The sequence below is a fragment of the Chelonia mydas genome, chromosome 12, assembly GCF_015237465.2.
Source record: "Chelonia mydas isolate rCheMyd1 chromosome 12, rCheMyd1.pri.v2, whole genome shotgun sequence".
Classification (NCBI taxonomy): domain Eukaryota; kingdom Metazoa; phylum Chordata; order Testudines; family Cheloniidae; genus Chelonia; species Chelonia mydas.
In genome coordinates this window covers 35,865,599-35,892,554 of record NC_051252.2, presented here as the reverse complement: position 1 = coordinate 35,892,554, position 26,956 = coordinate 35,865,599, and the positions used below count along the sequence as shown (strand labels likewise).

Below are 26,956 nucleotides of genomic sequence, written 5' to 3'. Positions count from 1 at the left end.
GGAAGGCAGGTATCCTCAAGCCCATTTTGCAGACGGGGAAGCTGAGGCTCAGAGAAGTGAGGCTCAGAGAAGTGATTCCAGTCCTTCCAGGATCATGCAGTGAGTCAGGAATCAATGTCACCCCCTCCCGCTCCCTGCATCTGCCATGATCCCTCCTGTGGCCCCTGCTGCAGTGGCAACTGACCCAAAGGGAGATGGTTTCAGACTGAGCCGTAGGGGACACATATTCTTTACAGGGCAAGGGGGTTCTGGGGGAGCAGATGAAGGTCCTGCTGCAGATAGCCAGGACCCAGCCCTCATGCTGAGATCACCTTGGACTCTGCCCCCAAAATACTGCCTCGCCTTGGCACCGTGTCCCTTCACCTCACTAGCTCCTTGGGTCTCATATCGCTGCTCCAATCCCAAATCCTGAGTCTCTCCTCTCCGCAAGGCCCTCTGGCTTTGGGGGGGATATTCCTGTCTACACCCACATCTCACCGGGATCAGTGACCCACAGCCTGTGCCGAGAGCCGTGGGGTGTGGGCGGGGCTCTCCCCTTTGCCCCGCTCCCTGTTGCTTCCCAGTGAGCTGCACAGCCGTGCCGGGTGAGAGCACTGGGGGCTGCCGTCATTCTCCCCGTTGGGTCCCATTACCAGTGTGTCATGCACTGTGTGGATCTGTCTGCCCCTGCTCTCAGCTGGGGGGAAGCTACAGCATAGCCCAGGGACAGCATTGCTCGGGAACCTGCCTTCTCCATTTTAGAGGCTCAGAGTGGGTAGGGGCCTCCCGAGGGGGAGAGGACACAGTCTCTAGAGGGGGAGCCAGCATCTCCATGCCCCTGGGTGGCGGTGCAGGCTGGAGGGGGGCAGGGTAAGGGCCCTTCCCCCATTCTCTGCATATCACCCCAAACGGAATGGGGGAGAGGCCGAGCCATGCCAGCGGAGACTTGCTGCTTCCCTAGACTCCTCCCTGCATTGCCACCGACTCAGAGCTCGTCTAGCCTGCTGGATTCCCCTGTGCCATCCCCAGTGCCCTATTGTCCCTGTCCTCGCAGCCAAGTGAGTACTAACGCCTCCCCCCACCGCCCCGAGCTCCCTCCATTTCTAAGAGCCCTGGCCACTTGCAAAGCAGCCAGTGCCCCGTGAGACGGGGCCAGGACAGATTCGCTCCAGTGATTCATCGCGCTCAATGAACCACTAATGCTGCCGGGGAGGGCTGGGAGGGAGCTGGGACTGGATTAGCAGATGATATATGGCCCTTCAGTGCCTGCACAAAGACTCAATTGAGGGTTTAATCCTCTCTTTGCGGGGCGGGAGAGACAGAGGGAAATAACTTCATAAAGTTAGAGGGGTGAGTCACTTGCATCAGCAATGCAGAAATCAGAACGGGGAGCTGAGCAGACGATCCATCAGCAGCCGCTACTCCAGGGTTACCGAGATCTCACCAGTAATGGGGAGCCTTTGAAAGGCCAGATTAAATGAAGAATAGTCTATTTTAAACCTAATAGGGCATGTCCTGCATTCTCACTGGCGGAGATCACTCGCTAATCGCCAGGAATGACGGATTTCTTTTCCCCCCTCTCTCCTCCTCTCCTCCCCTTTCATCGTCACAGCCACCGCTCCGAGACAGCCAATCAAACGCAGGCCACCCGGTGCCGCTCGGAGCCCTGGGAAGCTGCCGCAGCCCTGGTGAGGAGGTCCTGCCGCTGCACCCGGGTGGCAGTGCTGTGCTTGGGGGAGTGTCGCCAATCCAGGCACTGGGGAATGAGGAAGGGCTGCCCTGTTTGCGCCAGGGCAGGATGTCTCTGACTCACGTGACCCAGGGACATTCTCATTTGCCTTCGCTTTCCTCTCTCTGCCCCACACTGGGCTCAGGCCCTGGTAAGGCAAAGTTCCACCACCCCTCCTCCTCCTCATCCTCTGGGAAAGAATTTCCCAGCTTGCCCCCCTTGGCTTCTCCTGCCTGAATAGGGCAACCCCACGCACTGCCAGGGTCCTACTAAGATGGCCTTGGTAACGGCTACAGCAGGATTACTCCTCTCATCCATCTGTCCAACCAGCAGCTGTCAGCCCCTTTCGGACAGGGCATCACCTCCTATCAACCCCAGATCTACCCGGGACCATGCTCCCTTTCTGCCATAAAGGAAGAGCAGGGATGTTAGAACATCCTGATACCTGTTTGTGTCTCCTTTGTGGGTCCCGACCCGCAGGTTGAGAACCCTATTGATCAATCATCTATTGATCTATCAGTCTATCTTATTCCTAAGGCAGCTGGCACCCCAGATCCTATCCCTGGGATACCCACTGCTTCCCCCTGCTCTCTGCCTGGCTGAGCCCATGCCAGGGTATGGGCTTCCCCGGCGGTGTTTGTTTCTGAATGGAGTATTGCTAAGGGTAGGCAGGGTGTACAATCTGTGTCCTTCCTCTCGGTCAGTACTTCCCGGTGATACAGAGAGGGGAGTGACGGGTTTGTTCTGCCAGGCACGATAGGCTGGGCGGGAGTTTTCCCTTCTCCCTCCCTCCCTGGCCCTGCCCCGCTGTCACCGATCCCCACTTTAGCCCCCTCCTTCAGACCCCCCAACGCGCTGACCGGGTTTTGATTGAAGGAGATGGAGACCTTAGTCCTGTATTAGGAACAAAAATCATCATTGCATTATAAACGGATGAGCCGGGGGCACTTACTGCCTGGGAGGGGTGTGCCGATGGAGGCCTGTCCGCAGGGCTCGCTTTCCTGGGCCCCGCCATGCAATGCTTGATTAACCTGTTTATTTTATGGCCGTTATCAGAGGCCTGCTGGATTTATACTTGCTGTGCTGTTTCAAGCTCCATAGGCGTCTGTATCCTCCCTGGATGATTAATGGTGCCGGAGAACAAAGCTGCCTGTAAATCTAAAGGCAGGTGAAATGTGGGCCTGCTGCTAGCTCTCCTCCCTCCCACTCGCTGGCCTGCCTTATCTCAACCCCGTGCTTAATGGGAAGGGAGCTACACACAGACACACACACCCCGTTATGGGCCCCTTCCTGCTCATCCAGATCTGGGTCTTTCTCAGAGCGGCCCAGAGTTGCTGAGGTGTCGGTGGTGTTGCACTGAGGCCACCCGTTGGCTTGCGTTCATCTCCCTGATGCCCTTGCCCCCTGCCTGCGGAAGGCAAGGGTGGCCGGTCCATATGGCCCGTCCTTTCCAGCCCTGCGGCATCCGTGTGTTTTGTTCCAGTCAAGTCGCCCTGACCCCTCCCGTCCAGTCATATCATTATCCCAGGAACGCGCCTTCTGCAGAAGGTCAGAGGTGGCCCACTGGGCGCGAAAGAGGCCGAATGTGGAGGTCTGGATGCCTACAAGGCGCAGAGAATGAACAGATGTTCCTGCTCATTAAAAATTCCCATCAATGGGTTCCATCTCTTTCAATTAATTATGGCCGATGTGTCTTCTGAAGAGATTATGAAGTCTTGAGGAGCCATCAGCTGCTTGCGGAGTGTGTGCTGTGGTGGTGTTTAGTAAATACACTTGACTGATGAAGGCAGTTCCCCCGATGGTGCGGAACAGCCTGGCCCAGTGCTGTTTAAATCTTATCCGCTGTGTGTTCCAAGATGTCACTATCTGGGGATATGAAGATGGATGGGCCACCGTAAGAAGGGCAGACTATGCAAAACAATGCTCCCTCTGTCTCCCTGGGAGATAAATTCCAGACAGGAGGAACGGCTGGCTCCTGTATCAAGCTGCCTTCTCCTGCAGGATGATGTGCGTCTGGAGTGGGGGCAGGAGAAGCTTAGAGGGCGTCTTGGCACCTCCCGCATACAGGCAAGGTCCGTGGTCAGCTGGATGCATGGACTGCCGCCATGTTTCACAGCGCCAGGCCCATGGGAACAGGTGGGGTGCTGGTACCCACGTAGCCCTCAGCTCTGTTCCTGTTGACTTCCAAAGGAGCTGAGAGCAGCCTGCAGGGGCCCTCTTCACCTTGCAGGATCTGTGGCATTGGCTGGAATTGTCCCCGCTCGCACCCTCCACTCCCCCCACTGCCAGTCCGTAGCCCTCCCTCTCACAGACCGTTCCTCCACGGGGTTTCTTTCTTTTCCCCTCCATGACTGTTGCCATCCCTGTTTTTTCTCATCACGGTTAAGGAAATGAGTGGCCCATGTCCACCTCCAAGGCAGGTTTGCTGGAGCGCTGAAAGCCCCGGGCTACTGTCCGTCTGGCTGCCGGTCCCGGCACCAGCTCCCTGCAGTGCACGAAGGATGTGCTGTTGGAGCCCCATGTAAGCGCTGCTGGGGAAGAGCCAGGTTTGGGGAGGAGGAAATCTGCTGCACAACAAAGGGCTGACTGAGCAGGACTCCCCAAAACAGCAGGGTTGTTTAAGTGGAGCTGGGCGAGGGGGAGGAACACAGCGACGGCCAAAGGGCCACCAAAGTAGATAGTCCAGTAGCCAATGTCAGGTGCTGCTGTGACCACATCGTAGGGTCCCAAAGAGGGCAGGGCAGCCCCACCTGACGGTGTAAAAAAAAAAATCTAATCCAGTTGAGAATCCCGTTACCCAATAATACATGTGGGTTACAGTCATTGTATTGTCCTTGGGTAGCCCATTGGGCTATAAACTGAGAGGTGTGTATTAGAAAATTGTCCACAGCTGCAGTAAGGCATTGCAAACAGAATGGTCTCCCTGCACAGCCCACAGCCCCTCCACCTGCAGGATAAGGAATTGGTGAGAAATCCTTAGAGCAACTGGCGGGAAAGAGGTAGGTGGGGCCTCCCAAGTCTTGTCCTGCAGGGGAAGGGGTTCACTGTCTCTTAGAGTCATAGATTGCAAGGCCAGGAGGGACCCTTGTGATCATTTCGTCTGACCTCCTGTACAGCACAGGCAGGAGACCTGCCCCTAAATCATTCCTAGAGCGGAGCTTTTAGAAGAAACATCCCATCTTGGTTTTAAAATTGCCAGGGATGGGGAATCCACCACGGCCCTTGGGGAACTGGTTAATTACCCTCACTGTTAAAATGTACACTTTGTTCTCAAAAGCAGACTGTCTAGTCCTGTCTAGGACAGGAAAGGGTTAACAGGATGACTTACTTAAAGGGTTCGAGAGTGCTTTGAAGAGGCTGAGCAGCAGGCTGAGTTTGTCTTGTGATCCATGGCCCCTTCAGCGTTTCCCCCAGTGACTCTCCGGCAAGGAGAGGGTTAAGGCTTTCATGGCGGTGTTAACTGTTTCCTTTTCGGAGCAGGGCAGTTGTCTGAGCCCCCGTGAAAGGGCTGGTGGTTGACCTGTGTTTCTTTATGAAGCGGCTCCGGAAATGCTCAGAAGACCCAACACCGGGAGGGGCAGGGGAGGCGCTTGAACTCTGATTTTGACTTCTTTTGACATCTCTGAACTGCTTTTCCGCCTCAGCACACATCCAGGGTACTGCTGCATGCCATCCACTCCTGCAGAGCCATTAGAAGGGTTTTATCCCTTTCAAGGGGCCGGGGAGAGCTGGAGAGTGCTGCTTGGCTCCCTGCCAGGGGCAATGCACGTTAAACGGGCCTGAGCAACATGTGGGCTCGGCAAAAATAACATTGCTGACATTTAATATTGCATGTTCTCGGCTGGGAGCCGCGTGGGGTCAGCACTCGGTGGCCAAGAGCCAGTGCTGGAGCGTGGCAGCCCCTCGGGAGGGGAAACAGTTCATGGAATGGGATTTCCTTCCAAATCCAAACAAGGAGTAACCCATCAAACAAGGCCTGTCAGCCAGAAAAGCCCATTAGGTGGTTAATATTTGATCACCCGACTGTGCGTTATATGGGATGAAGGTTATACGTGTGAAGTCCCCCCGCTCCCTCCCTGGGCTTCCTGCATTGTCCACCCGGCTGGCAGGAAGCTTGTTAAGAGGACAGGTTCCGGCCTTTGGCATGGGGGCCCAGTGCGGTGCTGTAGTCAGAGCAATGGATTGACACTCAGGAGACCTGTGCTGAATTCCCAACTCTGCTGCTTGGGCGGGTCCCTCTTTCTGCCTCTCTTTCTCCTTCCATGCTTTGGCAGTTTGGAGCGTGGGCTCTTCACAGCAGGGTTTTATAGCTGCGAGGAGCCCCAATCGTGGCCCGTGGCTTCAGTGTGCTAGGTGCTGTACAAACACAGAACAGAAAGATGCTCCCTGCCCCCAGGGGGTGAGGATGTTTTGTGCAATGTCTAGCGCAGCAGAGCCGCTTCTTATTTGGATGATTTCAGTGAAAGCAGCTTTTCCCCTTCCTTTCGGTTTAAACATTCCCCCACCGGGTTTGCAACCCCCCCAGGGAAGCCCACCAATCTAGGTGCTGTCTGGCAGCTTCCAAATGCACTGGCTGTATTCTCTCTCCCTTTGCCTCTCTTCCCTCTCCCCAGGTCCTTTCCTTAGCTCTTCTGAGAGCCTGCCTGGGCTGCAGCCACTAGAGGGTGGCCCGACCGCGGCCCTGGGAGCAGGTCTGACAGTGCCGTTCCGAGGCCGCAGGGCTGACCTTTGTCTTAGCTGCAGAGAGGGCAAGAGTGCCCCTGCCCAAGGGGTACTGCAGCACTGGAGGCAGTCTTATCCCTCCTGGGGGGCAGGGTTAGCCCCACAGCTCTTGTACGGAAGTGGGTTCAGTGCCCACCTGCCCTTACAGAGCTCCCTTTTCCTGCCAGGGGTTTCTCCCCCACCATGCCCTCTTGGGCCCCCCAAGGATTGCGTAGAACATGCAGCTTGTGGGCACTCCTTGGGCCATACAGACCGGCCTGCCCTATCCCGGCAGGAATGCCAGTTTCCTAATGCCCTCTGTCTCTGTGTGTGTGTGTGTGTCAGAATAGCTGGGATGGCAAGCGAGCAGCTGCCATCCCAGCTGATGCCAGCCTTACTCCAGGAATGATCGGCTGGCGGGCGTGCAAAGGAGGGCCCCGTCCGGATCGCTCCCTCCTCCTCTGGAGCTCAGACGTATTGTCTTTTCAGCATGTCTGTGGGTCTGTGCTACAGTCTGCGTTCTCAGCCCAGCCGGGGTGGTGGTTACCGCCAGCTGTTTCCAAACCCTCCTAGTTTTATTTGTCTTACTTTATTTCAAACTTTGGAAACGTTTGGAAGTGAGTGTGTGTGTGTAAGTGCGGGCACGTGTGCAGTCCTGAACTCCTTCCTCCGGTCAACATTCCCATTGGGTCAGCTCCTGAAGCACTTCCATCTTCTTTTCCACACGCCGATTTTCCGAGCTGAGGGGCACTCGCAGAGTCACTTGTAAGTCAGGGGGATCTGCATGTGCTCAGCCCTCCTGAAGATCGGGGCACGGGTGGGTTTACTGATCTCAAGCACTTCTCCCTGGATCTAGGCACGTCCCTGGCTAGTCGAAACGGACGGCTGTGCGAACAAAAATCACTGGGCTGGACTAGCAAACAGCCAGAGTGAGCCGGCCCTGGCACAGTCCCCTCCACCCTCATGCTGCCGCTCCCAAAGGACAGGGGATAAAGGCAGTCAGTGGGAGTCTTGCCTAGCCGTTCCCTGGACTACAGCCCAGGGAGCCTCCAGCGAGTCTGACTGCAGCAAGGCAGGAGCGGACAGACCCCTCCCGGAGGCCCGTTGCTGGGGATCTGAGTGGAACTGTGGGCTGGTCCTCAGCAGGGAGACCCTGAGACGCCCAGATGGGCAGGGAGCACTGAGCTAGCTCCTGGCCAGATGCATCTGCTTCCTTTGTGTCTGTCCTGCTCCTCAGGACATTTTTTCCCTGACACTCAGGGTGGGGGGTCATTTGTTTTCTTGTAGCAAGAAGCGGGATCAAGAGGCAGCAGCAGCAGCAGCAGCCGGGAGCGCCTGATTGCCGAGCCTCCACTCCCACAGGAGAAAGCCGGGGGCCCCGCTGTCCCTTCTCATCTCCTTGGGACGCCTTACTCCTTCGGGATCCCCCCCACCTCCGTCGTCCAGGATTCCCGCTTCCCACCTTTAAAGTGAGTCACGTGCCCGGGAGCAGGATCCACTGCATCAGCCTCCCACAGTGTCAGGTTCACTCGTGTGCTGCCGGCTCTGACACATCCCATATGAGAATCCCCCAGCGGGGTGGCCTTTTATTGCTCCTCAGAGCCCTTTTCCAAGCTTAGTTCCTTTGTGGCTGTTTTCTCTGGGGTTCCCCAAAGAATTCTGCATCCCTGGAGAGCAGGCCTTCCTGTAGGCGGGTGTTTGGTTCGTTTAGCTCCTGAAATAGCACAGATAGAAGTAACCGAGGAACACAGCAAGATCTGCAACCACAGGCTGGCTCCACCAGGCACCTGGCTTCTGCTGGTCCCTGGAGTGGCTTACCTAGGACAGGCTCCATTGTAATACTCGTCCTTTCCCCTCCCACCGAGTTCCACGACGTGTTCTGTGGCTTAGAAACTCATCACAGATGTTGCCTTGAGCCATGCGGTTTTTGTGCGACACTCCCATCCGTCCCAGCTGGGGTTCTTCCAACACAAACCCAAACCACAACTCTGAATACATCTTTTTCCATGTACATTTCAAAACCTCAAACCAACCAACCCAGGAGCAGGCGACAAATTCAAACCAAAGGTGGGCCTGAGCTGCAGAGCTGAAGGCCAGGACCGGCCCCAAGTGTCTCCAAGGACTGGGGGAGCTGGGAGGCAGCTCTGGGGTTTGGGGCAGGACAACGTGTAATTAAAACAAACTGCTCTGGAAACCAGCATTCCAAACACCAATGCTGGGTGTGTCACCAGTGCTCCTTCCCAACCCAGATCTCCCGCAGCACAGACCTAAGACTTGTGCACTTCCTTGAAGGACTGTATGGCAAATGTGCGGGGTTACATTTGATTGGGGAGATCTAAACCCTGGGGGGATGGTGGCTGGATGATACTCCGCTCCCTGGAATGGCCTCTGCCAGCTAAAGGTGCTGCGCTGACAGCTCTCACCAGTGGGGGCAGCATTCCACTCAGACTGCCCGACCATCCCCAGACAGATGCTAGGGCCAGGCAGCTGCCTTCCTCCCTATGCCTGTGGCCAACTCTCACTGAGCAGAGGGTGACTGGGTGGTTGTATTCTGCTGCGTTAACTCCGGGCAGCATGCCTTGGGGATGGCCAGGCCCCTGGAGGTAAAGTGCCCTGACAGGGGGACGCAGGTGCTGGAAGGAAGCAAGCCTGGTAGGGTACGGCTGGCACAGAGCAGATTATGGTTCTGCCTTTGCAGTGAATTTCTATGCTCAGCCACCAGCATTTCAGTAGGAGTTGCCCCTTCTTAGGCCTCTGCATTGGGAGCCCAGTCCCCTCCCCAGATCCAAGCTAATGAGGATATCCAGAGGCTTGTGAATCTCCTGGACTGGGAAGGTCACTGACTCTCCCTCCATCCCTCCCCGCCAGCAGCCTGCAGCGGCCTGTACACCATGTGGTGCCTCCCAGCGCGGTCACTGAAGATTATCTGCGGAGCTTCCGGCCCTACCACACCGCTGAGGAACTCCGCATGTCCTCCTTGGCCCCCATCAGCCTGGATCCGGCCACCGCTGCCGCTTACTACCACCCTGGCTACCTGGCCCACCACCCCTTCCCTCACCCAGCCTTCAGGTAAGTGTCAGAGGCCGGGGAGAGAGGGACTGCTAGACGCTGGGCAGCAATTGTTTTTCTCCACGCATCCAGCCAACAGCGGCTGCTCACCAAACCTTGCGGGGGCCTTGGATTGAGGCAGAGCAGTGCAATCAATTACCCTAGCGTCGGCTTTGGAAGCCGCACAGAAATAAGTACACTTTATCCACAATTGATGGTTCCCCGGGTGCTTCAGTACAATGGTAATAAGGCATTGCAGGGAGGTCATTTACCACAGCAGCGGGGATTCCTGCGGCTGGGCTGATAACTAGCTCCTTGAGTGTGAACCCTTCACGGCAGGCTTGTATCTGCTCTGCTGCTGGGAGCAGTGCCGAAACCCCTTTAATTATCCCCCCGCCAGAGAGAGAGGAAGGATCAGCACAGAGCCCAGGTCCCCCTCACGGGCAAAGGATGCTGGAAAATCTCTTTCTAAGCTGGCTGTGCTAAGCTTCTCCCCGGAGCCAGAGCGCCCATCCTGTGCCTGTACCGTACAGTTCCTTTGGCTCTCCACAGCAGGCTTGTGGAAGGTCGGGAGAGGGGCAGTGATGGGAGCCAGGCTGAACCCAACCTGGGAGAGGCCTCCAAGGAGCTGCCGGACGGTGTGTAGTGGTAGAGTCAGGCTAGGACTCCCTTCCCTGGGGGATTGACAAGAAGTCACCTCTCCCACAGCAGGTGCTTTCCCTTCATAGCCACATGCTCCTGGCCTCTGCTGCCAGCTGGAGAGGGGAGCTGTGTAGCTTTTCAACCTGACCTGTTCTCTCTCTCCAGGATGGATGACTCCTACTGCCTTTCAGCCCTGCGGTCCCCCTTCTACCCGATCCCAACCCCTGGTTCGCTCCCACCTCTTCATCCTTCAGCCATGCACCTCCATCTGTCGGGAGTGAGGTACCCCACCGAGCTGCCTCACTCATCACTCTCTGCCCTTCAGTCCGAGCGGATGTCCAGTCTGACTGCGGAGAGGTAAAGGGCTCCATGTCCCGTGTCAGGTCGTGCGCAGCCCCTGGGGGCGGGAGAATGGGGAGGCCTGTGGAGATGCTAACTTGGCTGTTCTGTTGGTGATTCCAGGCTGCAGATGGATGAGGAGCTGAGGCAGCGCGAGAGGGAACGTGAGAGGGAGCGGGAGAAGGAGCGGGAGCGGGAAGCCGATCGGGAGCGGGAGAAGGAGCGGGAGAGAGAGCGGGAGAAGGAGCTCGAGCGGGAGCGCGAGAAGGAGAGGGAGCGGGAGAGAGAGCTGGAGAGACAACGAGAAAGGGCCCGGGAGAAGGAGATGAACCTGGCCAAAGCCATGGAAAGCCCATTTCTGCCGGTGGCAGAGCTGCACGGGCTGAGGAGCCACCCGGTGGAGGAACGTGTTAAACCAGCCGAGCAGCTGATGCCAAACAGACCAGGTAATTCCTCCCACGCACCGCAGAGCCCTGGCCTGGAGCACTCCGGGCTGGTTGGTCTCCCAGGCACAGCTGAGCCAGGTCCCACGGGTAACTTCCATGGTGCCTGACCTTCGCCTGGGCCTAATGTGAGACTCGCAGCCCTGGGATTTTGCACTGAGTTCACCTGGAAACTCACAGCAAGATTCAGTTGGGAGTCACAAACCAGCCCGTGCTCCAGGATCTTGCCCCAACCCAAATAACTGCCGCTGCGTTCCTCTTGGTTCCTTCTGATTGCCTAGCCATTTCTGGACAGACGGGCTGCTCTTGACTACAGGATGGGGTAGGCTTGCCCCTGGCAGCTTCCCGACACTAGTGACGTACCAAAGCTTTGTCCTTCTCTAGCCCCCTCCATCCCTGAAATGCCACAGATGTGCATTTAGCCTCCTCACCCCCAGGTGAGGCAGGAAGGGGTATTAACCCCCTTCCACAGATGGTGAAACCAAGAGGGTTTGGGGATTTGCCCGAGATCCCACGGGAAGCCTGTGGCAAGGTCAAGGCTAAAGCCTAGATCTCGCAGCTGCCAGTCCTGGCTGTCACTGCACGTTAGTTGGACTCATTCGTATCTGTGTTGGGGTGCTGGGTTTCCAGTGGGGACAAGTTCTGGGGACCATTCCCATAGCTCTGCCTCATGTAATAAACACTGCACGTGGTTACCCGCCTGGCCCATCTATCATCTGCAAACTGATTGGCTGGGCTGAGAGTAAATGACAGTTCTTGCTGACTGCAGTGCGTCCTCTTCCTCCTGCAGAGAAACCCAAGGAGGCGACCATCCCGACTCCTAAGCCTATCCAGCACCCCTTGCACCAGCCGCCCGCCTCCCACCATCCTGTGCCCAGCCTCATTTCCAGCCACAGCGTCTTCCCCCTCCCCGGGAGCAGCGCGGCCACGGCTCTTCTCATCCAGCGCACCAACGAGGAGGAGAAGTGGCTGGCACGCCAGCGTCGGCTGCGGCAGGAGAAGGAGGACCGCCAGTCCCAGGTGTCGGAGTTCCGGCAGCAAGTGCTGGAGCAGCACCTGGAGATCGGGCGGCCGCCGAACCAGCCGGAAGCTGAGCACCGGCCAGAGAACCCCAGGTAAGGGCTGACTCCAGCGGTGGGATGGACAGGGACTCTCTGGAGTTCTGGAACCGGAGGAGCAGAGCAGCCAGGCCTGGCTTGTGTGATTCAGGAGGCAACCGCTGACTTGGCTGGAAGCGCTCGGCTTTGCTTGTGTCCACCTAAGAGGGCTATGTGCTGTGTCCGAGCAGCTGGGCTGCTGGCAGAGCCCCTTTCTTGTTGGGACAGGCTGGCTCAGGGGGGTGGGCAATGGGTTAAAGAGTCTTTCCCCTTTAGGTCACTGGTTCCAATCTGGCCTGTGCTGGCAGTGACAGCAATTTAATATCTCCTGACAGCTGCTCAGTGACCTGCATGAGATAAGTCTGGTGACCTCAGGCCAGTTGCTAGTGACTAGGTGTAGCTAATTGCTACCCTTGCTGGCAGTATCAAATCACACAGACTGCAGGGGAAGCGAGCCACGGCACCCCCTAGGGGCAGCTCCTCCAAGATCAGGATTCAGGCACCCTGGCAGGGCAGGAGTAAGAAGCGTGCGCTGCTGCTGCCCTGCCTCAGACCTGTTCTGGGGCTAAACCGAGTCCTGGGGCTGCAGGGCTGTCAGTGTGGCACCATTCACCGGCATTTACATTTAGTCCCAGTAAATACAGGGGGAAAATCTCATTGCTGTTTAATGAGAGGAAGAGTCCAGATTCTTTCCAGGTCTGAGTGCTCCATCAGCACTTCCATCTGTCAGGCGCCAGCTGAGCCCTGGGTACAGCGGGGAGTTCAATATGATAGCCTGCCTTCCTGAACAGCCAGGAATCCTGGCCAGCCGCCTGCAAGTTGCGTGCCAACCTAGCCCTACAGAGCAGCACCCCTCTCTTACCTTGCAGTGCCATGTCAGCCCTTGCCATTGGGAGCAGATCAGCAAATCAGAAGGGGTCAGTGGAGCAAGAGCAGCAAGAAAACACTCGACCTCCTGATGTGGCTGCCCCTCTCTCTAAGCCTCAACATCTCCCTGCCACCTTGGGGCCGATTGATGCTGGCTTTCTTGCTCTGTGGCTGAGCACTTAAGCGCTGCTGGCTCATCCAGTCATCTCTGCCACTGGATTCCATTGTCATTTTTGGGTATCAAGGGGATTAGCTAAACTAATCAGGTATAATAGGGAGAGGATTGCAGGGCTGCACAATGACAAAGTCTCCTTTCACTCTCCACTTCCACATTCTCATCCCTCCCCAAATCCAAGCAAGTAGCTCAAGGTCACCTCCACTACATGGACCAGAACGTGTGTGCGTGGGGGCTGGGGACTGCTTCTCCCTCCACCCCTCCCCAAGTGCAGGCTGGCTGGGTGGGGAGACTTGCATTGGAAGCGGCCACAAGGAAGTGTGTGGGTGCTAATCTGCCTTGCTCAGCAGAGGTGCTGCGTCTCCCTCGAAGAGGACTCACTCATGCTTGACAATTGAGATGTCAGTCGAGCCGGTTAACGTCCATCATGACTGAATAAGAAGCCCTGCTACCTTGCCATGTCGAATTGAATGCGCATTGCTTCCCTGCCTTCTTAAAGGTCTATTAAACAAGCAGGCTGCTGTGACGGGCCAATTTCTCCAGAGCTCTGTAGCTAGCACCGGATCGATCTATACTAGACAGGCCTATAGAGCTCAGGTATGCTGGCAGGGGGGAAGCACTGTAGGTAGGAAGTGGAAGAGACTGTCTCCTGCTTGCTGTGGGTGTCTGTACCTCAGCTTTCCACAGCTTCATGGCAGCTGTGATATAAATTGTAGCACTGATCTGAACTTGAAGCTTCAGTGCACGGAGGTCCGGAGCTCTGAAGTGGAAAACTGTTAAATGCACAGCTTCAGCGCATGAAATATTTATTCTGCTAACAGTTTTATTCCTTTATTGGTTACTTAAGAAGGGTTTCACGGTGTCGTTCCCTTTGCGCTTCTAGAGCACTGAGTGCAATGCCCCTACCTCCTCACCTTTGTTCAGCAGAACATGGGCAGAGGCTATATCTGGTGGTTTGTAGTTGGCTAAGAAGTAGATTTACCACCTTGGGTCCTGTGTTGTGACCCACGCAGGTAAATTGCTGTTTCTGTGTGGATTCCCACTGAACAGAGCTCCTTGCAGGTACAGCAGTGCACCCACAATGATCAAGAGGCATGATCAGAATAAGATATATATAGGGGAACTGACAACTAGGATGGGTCAAATAGCTAAACAAGTAATTGGTGAATAAAAGTGCTGAGCTCAGATGGTTAAGATCCATGGGCTCGACCAGCAGGTATTTGGGAAAATGTTTGTGAATCCGAGAGTTTCACCAGTTTCAGCCAGATGTTTAAGAACCAGAAAGCCTGTCCAATCTGGGCAAGAAAATACCATATCATATGACTTAGATGACCAATAACGAACTGGGAATTGTTTGCAAACAGCCTTGAGTCACAACTTTGTTTTTTAGGCCAGTTGCTTATCAAATGCTTCTAAATAACAAATGCTTCTAAATAACAATTCTGAGGGAGAATCCAGATCGATTTGCAAATGATTCATTAACCCAAAAAGGGGGCTAAATTCAGACTAAAGCTTATGCATCAGAAAGAGAGTAACTTGATTACTGACAAACTGGTCACATGTTAAATACTCCCCAAATTATGCTGGCATTAACAGTTCTTTCCAGGTTCACTTATGCATTACCATGCAGTCTTTAATTCTGTAATCACATCCTGCAACAGCTGATAATGGAATAAGTCTATGTATTACGTGAATGCCTTCCACAGTTGTGTATTATCCACTGCAGTTAACTAAATGACCACTAGATGTCATGCCAGTCGCATTCAGAGGCAGTCTGAAGGCCCTTTATCTGGTTATCAAGCCTTGAAGATGTAGTCTAGCAGGGAATTGTTCTTCTGTCCCAGAGTTAAATGCCTTCATAATCTGAATACCTCTTTTCCTGCTGCCATCTCTTGGCTATTTCCCTGGGAGGCCCAAGATGTGTCTTAGGGCTTGGCTACACTTGCAAGTTAGGGTGCCCGGGGCTGATTTAATGCGCTCTAACTCCAGAGGTGTCCATACTGGCAAGGCACTTAGAGCGCCTGGATTCCGTGGCTGGAGTGCCCCTGGTAATCCACCTCCTTGAGAAGCATGAAACACCAGTGTGTCAGTGTGGACAGCGTGTTGCATTACTGTGCTGTGATTGGCCTCCGGAAATGTCCCATAATCCCTTGAAGTCAAGTGGCCACTCTGGTCATTGTTTTGAACTCGGCTGCAGGCATGAGGATATCCCCTTTCAAAGCTCCCTTTCGGACAGCGGGCATGCTTATCTGCCCGGACAGAAAGCAAACCATTACTATGGAATGCTGCTGCAGAGACAGGTGTTTGCATGTGTGTGTGTATGTGAGAGAGAGAGAGAGAGGGGCAGGGGGTTGATGGGGTTTCCCCCTTCCCCCGTCTGAACTCACAAGACAGCATGCTGACACACTCTCTGCTCCCCAAAACATACAGTCTCTCCCCCCACATACACACAACACACTCCCTGTCACACTCCACCCCCCCATTTCAAAAGCACTCTGCAGCCACTTGCACACTGGGATAGCTACCACAATGCACTGCTCTCTGAGGCATTGCAAGAGCTGCTAAAGTGGCCACTCCACTGCACTTGCAGCTGACAGTGTGAACACACTGCAGCGCTTTCCCTGCTGCTGCCTCGGAGGGCTGGTTTAACTCCTGGTGCTCTACATCTGCAAGTGTAGTCATAGCCTTAGTTCTTAAAGGTCACTTGGTGTGGTTTTCTCACCTGGAGAAATCACACCACTCTAAAGAGCTCTTAAGGCTGCATTTATCAAAAGTTGAGTGTGCAAATGTGCCCATTGTTCCCACTGGGCGGTGTGCCAACTGGGTGACCATGCCTACAAATGCATCAAATGGGCAATGCAATCACCCCGTGTGGCTGTACTGATGTGGCAGTTGCTTGTGTAGATTAGGTGAGGAATTGCACATGCATTGATGATCTGGCCCTTAAAACCAAAACAAAAGCTGAATGTTTCTGGTAAAGTTCAGAAGGAAATGAGCGTGAAGCTCTCCTGTTGCTGGTGTTGCATAGGAGCCCCCACTGCTGGTGTCAGGGGGCCCTGAAATGTACTTGCTCACATAGACCGTTTACTGAATGTGAGCCTCTCTCCCCCGAAGCAATGTGAAAGGATGCCGATGAGCAGCATGGGTGCAGCTTCCTTTTGCGAGGTCTGCTTCGGGTGACATTGGTAGGACACGACTGCTATGCACTCCTCTTAGCAGGCATCTATTCAAGTGTCCCCCAGTGGCACAAAAATTGTTGCTTCTGTGATCCTGCTGATGCCTCCCTCTTACTTATTGTGGGTCTCTTCTTTCTGCAGATCTGGACCAAACCGCCATGAGCCAAGTGGTCGAGACCAACCACAGCACTTTGGAGGGCCCCCTCCGCTCATCTCTCCCAAACCTCAACATCATCCAGTGCCCACCTCACTCTGGAACCCAGTGTCCTTGCTGGAAAACAACATGGAGCCGCGCAGAATCCAGGAGAATCACTCTCTCCATGCCCACCCTGCCCAGTATGAGCCCAGCCGACAAGCCATCCCCTTGGTGAAGGTGGAACGAGTATGCTGCCCCGAGAAGCTGGATGAAGGGGCCAGGAAGAGAGAGGCACTGGACAAATACCAGCCTGCCAGGGAGCCTGGGGTGTCAGAACATGGTGGGTTCGCCCATGGGCCCTTCCTGGCAGAACTGGAAAAGTCCACACAGAGCATCCTTAACCAACAGAGGGCGTCGCTCTCCCAGACGGAGCAGTTTGCTGAGGTCAGCCTGCCCAGCAAGCCTAGCTCACCTTACTGGCACCCGCTGCCCAGGGCCCACGACCCCATGTACGTTTACGACGAGTTCCTGCAGCAACACCGTAAACTAGTCAGCAAACTGGACCTGGAGGAGCGGAGGCGGAGAGAAGCCAGGGAGAAAGGTGAGTGCCTGCATTGAGGAGTCCCTTCAGTAGCGCTGAACATGACATCTTACTGAGGGCCTGTCTACACAGGATGCTACTGCGCTGCAAGCGAGGGCGTGACTCTACAGCACACTAGCTCGCCGTGCCGTAACACCCTGCGCTACAGTGCACAAGCAGGCCGGGAGAGCTTTGACTTGCTGCACTTTACAAACGGTAGTAGCCAAAGTGCACTCCTGGATGGGAGAGTCAAACCCTGGCTTGTCGAGCAGTAACGTCCTATGCAGACAAGCTCTGAGATCAGAAACAAACTGAAGCAGTGCTAAAGGGCTATAGCAGGGGTTGGCAACCTATGGCACGCGTGCCAATTTTTAATGGCACACTGCTGCCTGCCGGGTATCAGCTGCCAGCCCTGCTCAGCCTGCTGTTGAGCCCAGGCCGGCAGCGGGCTGAGCAGGGCCGGCAGCCGGGACTCCGGCAGGCAGCAGCGTGCCATTAAAAATCCTGCCCGCCCCGGCCCACTCTTCTCCGCCCCCCACGGGGGCAGGGTGAAGAAGCTTGGTCCTGCCGGCTGCTGCTGCAGGGCAGGCAAGCTCCCCCCTCCCCCACCTTTTCCCCCAGCGTGCTGGGTTCCTGCCCCTCCTCCTTTCCCTCCCTGCCACTGATGAGCTGATGGCCCTTGCACAGGAGGGGGAGAAGCGGAGCCGCAGCCCGCTCGCTGCTCCAGGGAGGAGGTGGAGAAGAGGTGGGGAACGGGGGTGGAATCAGGGTATATGCCCTCCAGCCCCCTGCGGTGAGCCGCTCTGGACAGGGGGCTGGGAGCACCCCCACGACCCCAGCCCTCTGCCCTGACCCCTGCACCCCCCTCACACACTCCCAGCCCTCTGCCCTGACCCCTGGACCCCCTGCACACCCCAGTCCCCTGCCCTGACCCCTGCATCCCCCCACAACCCCAGCCCTGACTCCAGCCCCCCCCCACATACCCAGCCCCCCCATGCCCTGACTCCTGCACCCCCACACATACCCAGCCCCCCCATGCCCTGACTTTTGCACCCCCCACATTCCCACCCCCACCCTGAGCACCAAACGGGAGCTCCTGCACCCCCTCCCCCCCATTCCCACCTGCACCCTCGCACCAAATGGGAGCTGCCCAGGTAAGCACTCCACACCCAAACCTCCTGCCCCAACCCTGAGCCCCCTCCCTCATTCTAGCTCCTGGCCAGACCCTACACCCCAACCCCCAGCCTGCTCCTTCACCCCCAGCCCTGTGTTCAGTGCACTCCCACCCTCAGCTCAGTGCAGAGAGAGAGGAAGAGAATGGGTTAGAACCAGGGAGAAGGTAGGTACCCACTCTGTGTGGGCAGGGCCGGGATCCCAGACTGGCAGTGGGCTGAGCGGGGCTGGCAGCCGGGACCCTGGCTGGCAGGAGCCGGCGGACCGAATCCCAGACCAGCAGCGGGCTGAGTGGCAGCGGGCTGAGCCACTCAGCCCACTGCCGGTCTGGGGTCCCAGCCGCCGGCCCCGCTCAGCCTGCTGCTGGTCTGGGGTTCTGGCTGCCAGCCCCTTGCCAGCCGGGGTCCCGGTCACAGATCCCGCTCAGCCTGCTGCCGGCCTAGGTGAACGGAACCCCAGGCTGGCAGTGGGCTGAGCAGGCCGGTGGCGTGAGATCAGCATTTTAATTTAATTTTAAATGAAGCTTCTTAAACATTTTGAAAACCTTGTTTATTTTACATACGACAATAATTTAGTTATATAATATATAGACCTATCGAGGGAGACCTTCTAAAAAATGTTAAAATGTATTACTGGCACACAAAACCTTAAATTAAAGTGAATAAATGAAGACTCGGCACTCCACTTCTGAAAGGTTGCCGACCCCTGGGCTATAGCTTTGAGCAGGGGGAACTGGACGGATCAGAAGATTGGAAACGAACTGCAGAGCCCTTAACCTCTAGGGCAGAGGCTCAAACCCAGCTGAGGTCAGCAGGGGATGAAAGTTGTGACCATCTGACAGCCTGGGTGAAATTATTCAGGATGGGGATGTCTTAGTCCAATTCCTGTTGAACAAGTCTCTGTCTCTCTCACTCACCCACCACTGTGGCTGGCTCTCACTGTCACTCCTTTCTGTGTCCATGTAAAAGACAAAGATTAAATGGGCCGTGTTCCTCTGAGACAGGGGCCAAATGCATTGGCCGGGCAGCACTGCCATTGGCCCTGCTCTGGAGATGAAGAGAGGACTGGAGTTTTCAGCGCTGTGAATCCTGCTCCAAACACAGTAAAGCAGCAGCAGCATTGTCACTTCCGTGGGGGGGAGAGTGTGAGTGCGTGTATTGTCCAAGACAATTAAATAAGGACAGTAACACCTTTGATTTTGAACAAGCCCTGGTAGTGGGGTCATGTGTCTCCCGGGGAGTTAATTGACACCTCTGCCGAGCAGACGGACCACACTGCTGTCCCCATTGCCTATGCAAATCACGCTGAAAGCCAAATCAGAGCAGCTCTGTAAATCCTCCGCTGCAGACATGCCCAATTAATAAATGATGAACTGAGGCTAATAAGATGGCTTTAAATATTAATAGGACTGTACAAGCAGGGATAGGAACAACAGAGGTAGGAGACGGTTCTGCGGTGGGGAAAGAGGGATTTGGGGCATGGGAGCTACACAGTCATTCTCAACTGAGGCTTGGGGCTGCAACTGTTTCCGGGCTGCTGATCTCTCTGCTGCTGACACATGCTGTGTCTCAGATGGTGGCTCTTGTCTCGCCGGCATGCTGCAGTTCTCTTCTATTCCCTTTTGGCACCACACGTTCTGTTATTTCTGCTTTGCACTTGGCCCACCTCCTGCCTCTGCCCATTAACTCTTTGGAGCCAGTGGAAGCAGTTGACGGCACAGCAGGCTGCTATGCTGCCGTGCACGTGAGCCTCGTCGGCTGCACCGTTGGGTACCGTGCCAGGGTGGCACGCTGGTCACTCCTGCAGTGCACAGATGCTTCTGCCATAAAAGTGAGACACACCACTCCACCCCCTCTCTGCAGAAGTCTCCCTTGGAGTTCATAGCTTCCATGTACCCAGGAGAACATCCTTGTTTGAGGCTGCTCAGCAGGGCCTGAACTCTTCACTGGCCTGGCTGGGCATATCCGAGAAGCTGCTTTCTTGTGACTGGCAGGGAGCAGTTACAGATCTGCAAGGTTGCAGATGTTTAATCTGAACAACTGTAGATGCTGCAGACCCAGGGTGTTGCAAATTCTACACGTGACTCCGAATGCTTGAGGGAGGGGCATGGGCTATCAGCCACACGAGTGGGGAGCTGGCACTTGCAGAGCTTTGAGTCTCATCTCACACTGGGGAAGGCCATTGGCTTCAGGGGAGCTCCTCCTCATATGCAGGGATTCTGATCTCGTCTGCAGATCAAAATCAGCTCCCAGTGTATTGCTCAAGTGTGGGGTGTCAGTTTAGTTTGAGTTCCTCTCTCGGCAGGGAATAATCGTGAAAGATCAGCTAATATGATCACACACACACAAGCCTGTCTAAGTACACAAACATACATGCCTATTCTGAATGTTCAGTTACCATGACTGCACATCCAAATGACCAGTGCAAAATCATCATAGTTGCACATGCACTTGGCTGTAATAAATTGTCTCTAATCATGAATCCCCCTCCAATATGATTATTTGTAACGTCAAACTACTGAGCAGCCTCAGACAGCTGCATTTATATGAAAAACTAACCCATCAACAGCCTGTCAGGGAAATTATTTCTTCTTCTCCCATTCCAAAACCAAAAAGACCAAGCCGCAGGATCGACAAGCCCTGAACCAATGGTGGTCTGAGAACTCCCAGTTCTCTGCTCATCAAGACTAGAAATGGGAGCTTTATCCCATTGGGAAGGGGACTTCCCAGCTTTCCATTGGGACCCACAGCACATTCTGCTAGCCTGTGACAAGTCCCAAGATTTCAGCCATTTATGTGCTATTATTCCGGAGAGAAAAGCCATTTTTGTGATGAACTTGTAGAGGTTTATTAGTGATAATTCCCCCCTTTTGCCTCCAAATCTTGGCCACTTGCCCTCCTGGTACTAAAAGCAGCTGCGCTTCCCAGGTGGAGGCTTATGAATAAAGGACCAGCGATAGCTTTAAAGCCTCTTTCAAACATTTTGAAAACAGGCTTTCTGTGAGACGTTTGTCATGTAGAGAATATATTCCCCACACATCATAGATGCATCCCAAACTCCTGCCAGCCACCCCTGCACCCCGTGTAGTTCAGGTAGTGAAATGTAGGTACATGCACACACACACTAGACTGTTCTTTTCCCTGTGTAATGGGCCTGGGGAGACGGACTGAAATGCACTTGCAGGCATATTGCACGGCATGGCCTTCAGCCCCCTGAGGGTACAGCCAGCCGCTTCAGTAAATTACGCAGCAGGCTGAAAACAGTTCCTGCAGGGAGCCCTTTGTCCAGGCACAAGCCCTTAGATCTGGGCAATTCTTCCAGGCCTCCTTGCTGAGCCCTCCCAGCATGTCACTTGGCTGGGATTCATCGCAAGCCACCCAAGTCTGAGTTGATGGAGCTCTGGCGGGTTCTCTCAAGTGCGGGGGAGGGAGCTGTCTGTCCCGCCTCTTGGCCTCACCATTCCACTTTGCATCTCTCACGCACAGGCTACTACTATGACCTGGATGACTCCTACGATGAGAGTGATGAGGAGGAAGTGAGAGCCCATCTCCGGTGTGTTGCTGAGCAGCCCCCGCTGAAGCTGGATACGTCCTCAGAGGTATGCCAGCTGTTTGATCCTGCTGAGGTTACTCTTGAGGCTTTGTGGTCAGTCCTAAGGCTGAGGTGCCCTGAGCCAGCTCAGACTCTATGTGGTCACTGAGCATTATGGGGCAGAGCAGCCTAGGATACAGCCACGGTATGTTTCTTGCCAGGAGTACCATTGAGGACACTGCGGCTTTGTTCTGTATAGATTCTCAAACCTTTTCCACTGCAGAGATAAATAAGTAGCAGCAGCAGGAGGCAAGCCACAACCAAGGGTCATAGTGAAAGGATGGAGGGGGTGTTTTCAGACAAGGAAGGAGGCTGGGCGAGGTGGAAAGATACAGTGAGGGTGTTTCGGAGAGTTGATGCAGAGGAGAGACTGAGCTTTTCTCAGCTCAGAAAAGGGGCTGTATGCTCATCATCCTCTGACTGCCTCACTGTACCCAAGGCTTAGCCATGGCTTGCTTAGCCCATTGCCAGCCTTTGGAAGAGAGTCTCTATTAATATGTAGCCCACTGCACTAATCATCTTCCCAGCATTTCACCAACATTAACTAACCTGTGTGAGACAGGGGAATGAGGATTTATTACCCCATCGGGCAGATGGAGAAACTGAGGCAGGGAGGTAAAGTGACTTGCTCGGGGCCACAGAGAGAGAGAGTGCCCAAGCCATAACCTTCCCTTACCCGTAGTCTGTTTGTGTCTTTAGAGTGCAAGTCATTCGAGGCGGGGTTGTCTCTTTTCTGTGTCTGTATAGCACCTAACACAATGGGGCCTCAATCCCGACTGGGGGGCCTCGGGTGCTACCATACTATAAATATTTAAAAACAACAACAGGAAAAGGAGTACTCGGAAGTCTGCTTTCCAGTCCCACGTCTGGACCGCTAGCCTGCAGCTCTCTGATCTGAACTAGCACAGCGGTGCACGTTCCATGCTCCCTGTTGACAGGCTAATTCAAGCTGAATTGTCTTCAGCATTTAGGTTGGCCACCAATTCTGTCCCCTTTCCGGATGGCTTATACATCTGTGGTTTGGGAGGAAGTGAACAGCTCATTCTCTGTTTAAAAGACACTGGGTTTCCCATGCCACTGATTTTAGTATTATGGATTCCTTTCCACGCTGCGTAAGCATCCCCAGAGAAGCAGTGTGGTGCACATGGAATTATACCCCCATAAACCTAGCTAGACAGAGAGAAATATATGACAGGGAAACATGACAGCAGGGTTCTTCATTGTTCAGCTGAAGAAAAGTCCCACTGAGCTTTGAAACTACCTATTTTTGTGGCTTTTCCCATTGCCAAACTCCAGAAATTGGAGTTCCTGCAGCTTTTTGGCCTGACCACCCAGCAGCAGAAGGAGGAGCTGCTGACTCAGAAGAGGAGGAAGAGGCGGAGGATGCTGAGGGAGAGGAGTCCATCTCCTCCCATGGTCCAGAACAAACGTCGGACGCCCTCACCGCGGCTGCCGCTCTCTACGCGCTACAGCCCTGATGAAATGAACAACAGCCCCAACTTCGAGGAGAAGAAGAGGTTCCTGACCATCTTCAACCTGACTCACATCAGCGCAGAGAAAAGGAAAGGTACGGCTTGATCCCTGCAGGCCAGGGGCGGGGAAATGTGGAGTGTTGGATTCTGCAGATGAGGCTCTAGGTACATATATGGCCCCATCACTATGGTATGAGGAAAGGAGAGGGAGCTCACAAAGCTGGTGGCCATGGGCTTTAGAGCAGCACTAGGAGAAATGTCTCGATTCCATGAACTTTTGTGTCACAACATGGTGATGGCCTTTTGCCCTGTGATGACATGTTGCCTCATGGTGCTATGACTTCCCCCCTAAGAGATGAGCAAGTAAAGTACCACCTCCGGTCCCCACCCCCACTCCCTAGACATAGCACCCCCTAAGGTTTGAATTTCAGAAGTGCTGAGCACCCACAGTTCTATTAGTCAGGGGGAGCTGCAGGTTCTCAGCACCCCTGCAAGGCAGATCCTGAACTTCCAGGACAAGTGTCACTAGTCTGAGTTGAAGATGCCCACTTAACTCTTGATTTCAAGGTTTTCACTCTGCTGCAGGCTGGTTGGATCTGCTTTGCTTCTCCGGTAGATCCAGCCTGCCTTGTTCCTGATCTGTACTTTGGTTGTGGTGAGCAAAATGAGGGCATTTTCCACTCCCCAGGACGAAACCCTTTCGTGCTGGGGCGTCCCCCAGCTCGTGTGATAAAAATGGGCATCCAAAGGAATGTTTATCCAGTCGTGAGCCTGAACACATGAATGCCGTCTCTCCCAGGACATGGCATGCAATCCGTCAGCAGCCTGGTGGGAATCTGCACAGTGCTGCAAGACAGTAGCACGGCTCCACTGGCCAGGCAGCCACCCCCTACCCGGAGCCAACACAAAGGGCCGTTCGTGTCCTGTTGTTCAGCAGGCTTGGATAGATCAGTTAAGCTCATGCAGGAAGCATCCCTTACCCCATGCTCACCACCACCACCACCCGGATTATGAATAGTGCCGTATGCTGCTGGGTGGGCACAAGCAGTTAAGCAAAATGCCCATTGCAGGCTCTGATTTGTAGCGACTGCAAATTCAGTTGATGTTCCTTTGCTGCCTTTGTGCCCAATGCTGGCCAGGTGCCATGTTCATGTCTGTGTGCTATAACTCCAATGAGACTAATTTCCCATGTATGCACTTGCAAAGCTGAAAGTTGCCCTGTGCTGTCTGCTTGTGGCATCTTCCTACTTATCTCTGCTCCAGTGGGCAAAGGCTGCACTAAATCTCAGCTTCCCATCCTGCAGATAAAGAGAAACTGGTGGAAATGCTCCATGCTATGAAGCAGAAAAGTGTGACAGCAACAGTGGTGGTGAAAAGCTCCCCGCGGGACAGTCCCAGTCTCGCCACAGCTGGTAAGTAGCAGGGCAGAGAAGCTGATGGAGGGAGACGAGGGGGAGGGAGCGGATGGACAGACCTCCATGGTGTTCCTGAGAATTAGATCATAGGGACTAAAAAGTGTACGTAGTGGGCCTGATAATCCTCATACTTTGACTGGTTTTACTTTGATGTCAGTGAAATTACCCCAGGATGAGCAAGAGGAGAGCTGGGTCCAACCAATAATGACTTCATAACTCAACTGGATATAATGGGCAACATTCACTTGTCATTCTGCCCATTCCCCACGCCTCCAAAGACAGACAGGTGGCTTTCACAGTAACTGGCTAATGCAGAGTATGTTGAAGTGATGGAGGTGGGAGGGTCAGGCCTTCTGCAGGCTTGGTGTTGAAACACTTCCTGGGTCAGATTTTCAAAGGGCCTCTACAGCATGTGCAGATGTCTGCATGTGCAGAGCCCAGTTGGGTGAGTTGTGCACAGTCATGTGCCAGACAGTCCAAGGTGCAGTGCACTGATCTGCAACGCCTGCTGTGGGGGGTGGGTGTTAAAGGTCCTTTAGCATTACAGGCCCACCTAACTCTTGGCACAGGATTTCTCTTCCAGCCCCAGCCAGCTGGAAGTAGATCTATCCCATGCTGTGTGAATGCACCTTCTTCTAGAAAACAGCAAATCAACCAAAGGGCAGTGTGAGAGCCCTCCCTAGAGCCATGATGTATCCAGCCATTCAGTAATGCCTCAGGGCAGGCAGGGACGTTCAAATCAAGCATCCCAAGCACCACTAGAAGCTAGTAACTCTGTAATGTTTTATTCCCCAAAGAGCCCCAGGTGCAGCAATTGCCTGTGGATTCAGATAACCCGGTTGGTATCACCACCTCCTTGCCAGACACGCAAAAGACAGCAGAGCCCAGCAGATTAGAACAGCTGAGACCACACGAGCTCCAGAGGGCCAAAGAACCAGCTCCTGTCTCTGCTGAGAAGCCCAGGCTGAACGATGGGCACACCGGGAAGAAGAGCCTGAGCATATTCAATTATGTCAGGGGCCCTTTGCCTAAGGATATCCCGGTGCCACTCTCTCACAGCATGAATGGGAAGAATAAACCATGGGAGCCCTTCATAGCTGAAGAATTTGCACATCAGTTTCACGAGTCTGTGCTGCAGTCCACACAGAAAGCATTGCAGAAGCACAAAGGTAATGAGACAGACTCAGAGGGGAAATGGAGGGGGGAGACAGCAACAGTATATGTGTACAAATAAGAGCACTCCACCAAATTCTCAATGAGGCTTCCATCTAAGCTCTGAAGCAAGTGTCCGCACTTTTGCACATGTAAGATTCTGCATGCAAACTTTTTTCCTCACCTGAGTTTTAGCACATGCAGATCCTGAATAGAGGCCAAATTTTATTTGCTTGTACAATGTCAGGTACATCAAACCTCCAGTTTGTGTACACAAACGACATCTGCATGTATACATGGGAGTTTGTGTGCACAAAAACCTAGACGTGAAGTAAAAATGCGTGCAAAACTTGTGCATGTAAAATTGTGGGAGTTAGTTTAGAAAATCTGGCTATTGGTACAAATATAATGCTTGCCCAGCCAGCAATGCTTTTGTTTCTTACGTGTTCTAGAAAAAGAGTTTTAGAAATGACCATTATGGGAAGGGAGAAAAGCACATCTGACTGCCAGCCATGTGGGTACTCAATGTAAGCACGAAGCACCATCTGTTTCTGGAAGGTACCAGGAAATTACAAATATATCTGTGCTTTCCCATCACTGAAACAGCCTAAACAATTACAGTAGGAAGTAAAAATATGGGAACTTCATGAGAGGCACTGAAAATACAGCTCACTCACTGAAAAGCTCATTAATTTCAATGGGCAGAAGTAAAGTTACTACAGTGTGTAGGGAGCAACTATTAATAGAAAATTTTTTTTAAAAGTATTAAGAAAGCAGAGAGGAGCAGCATACAAAAAAGTAGACCGTATGGGGCCATAAATGTATGCAATGACTGGCTCAGAGAGCCATTAAAATCTATTGAAGACATCTCCAACGCTGAGGAAGAAAAGTTTAATCTTATAGACAAATTAATATCCCATGGGCAGCATATTAATGCAGCCTGATCAAAAATGTTTTTAAATAAGAAGCCTATTTTAAGAGCTCACATTCAGTGATTAGGTCACTTGACTGACAGGCAAGAGACTAGCACTTTAGTCCCAATTCTGCCACTGACCTACTGTATGACGTACAGCAAGTCACATAATTTCTCTGCACCTCTGTTGTTCCTCCTTCCCTGTCTCTATTTTGCCAGTTAGGATCTCACCCTAAAGAGCTTAGGGGCCACTAGGCGCTACTATAATACACATAATAGTTGAAGCATTTTAGAAAAGCAGTAACACATTTCCAGGCGTGTGTGCCAT

The 26,956-nt window shown here is 53.9% G+C and overlaps 1 protein-coding gene across 11 annotated transcripts in view; it reads left to right on the top strand.

Moving 5' to 3' along the window:
* The window catches only part of GSE1 (Gse1 coiled-coil protein), a 360,389-nt gene that overhangs the window by 323,759 nt on the left and 9,674 nt on the right, over positions 1-26,956 (top strand). For 6 of the 11 annotated variants that reach the window (XM_037878124.2, XM_043526224.1, XM_043526226.1 and 3 more), the window contains 10 exons: positions 7,697-7,878; positions 9,278-9,478; positions 10,265-10,456; positions 10,562-10,884; positions 11,672-11,996; positions 16,338-16,933; positions 21,571-21,683; positions 22,973-23,243; positions 24,453-24,560; positions 25,361-25,732. In XM_037878124.2, coding sequence (XP_037734052.2) covers positions 7,697-7,878; positions 9,278-9,478; positions 10,265-10,456; positions 10,562-10,884; positions 11,672-11,996; positions 16,338-16,933; positions 21,571-21,683; positions 22,973-23,243; positions 24,453-24,560; positions 25,361-25,732 — 2,683 coding nt within the window. The remainder of the gene's footprint in view (positions 1-7,696; positions 7,879-9,277; positions 9,479-10,264; positions 10,457-10,561; positions 10,885-11,671; positions 11,997-16,337; positions 16,934-21,570; positions 21,684-22,972; positions 23,244-24,452; positions 24,561-25,360; positions 25,733-26,956) is intronic. The other 5 variants (XM_043526225.1, XM_027821765.3, XM_043526227.1 and 2 more) reach the window with 1 other exon arrangement.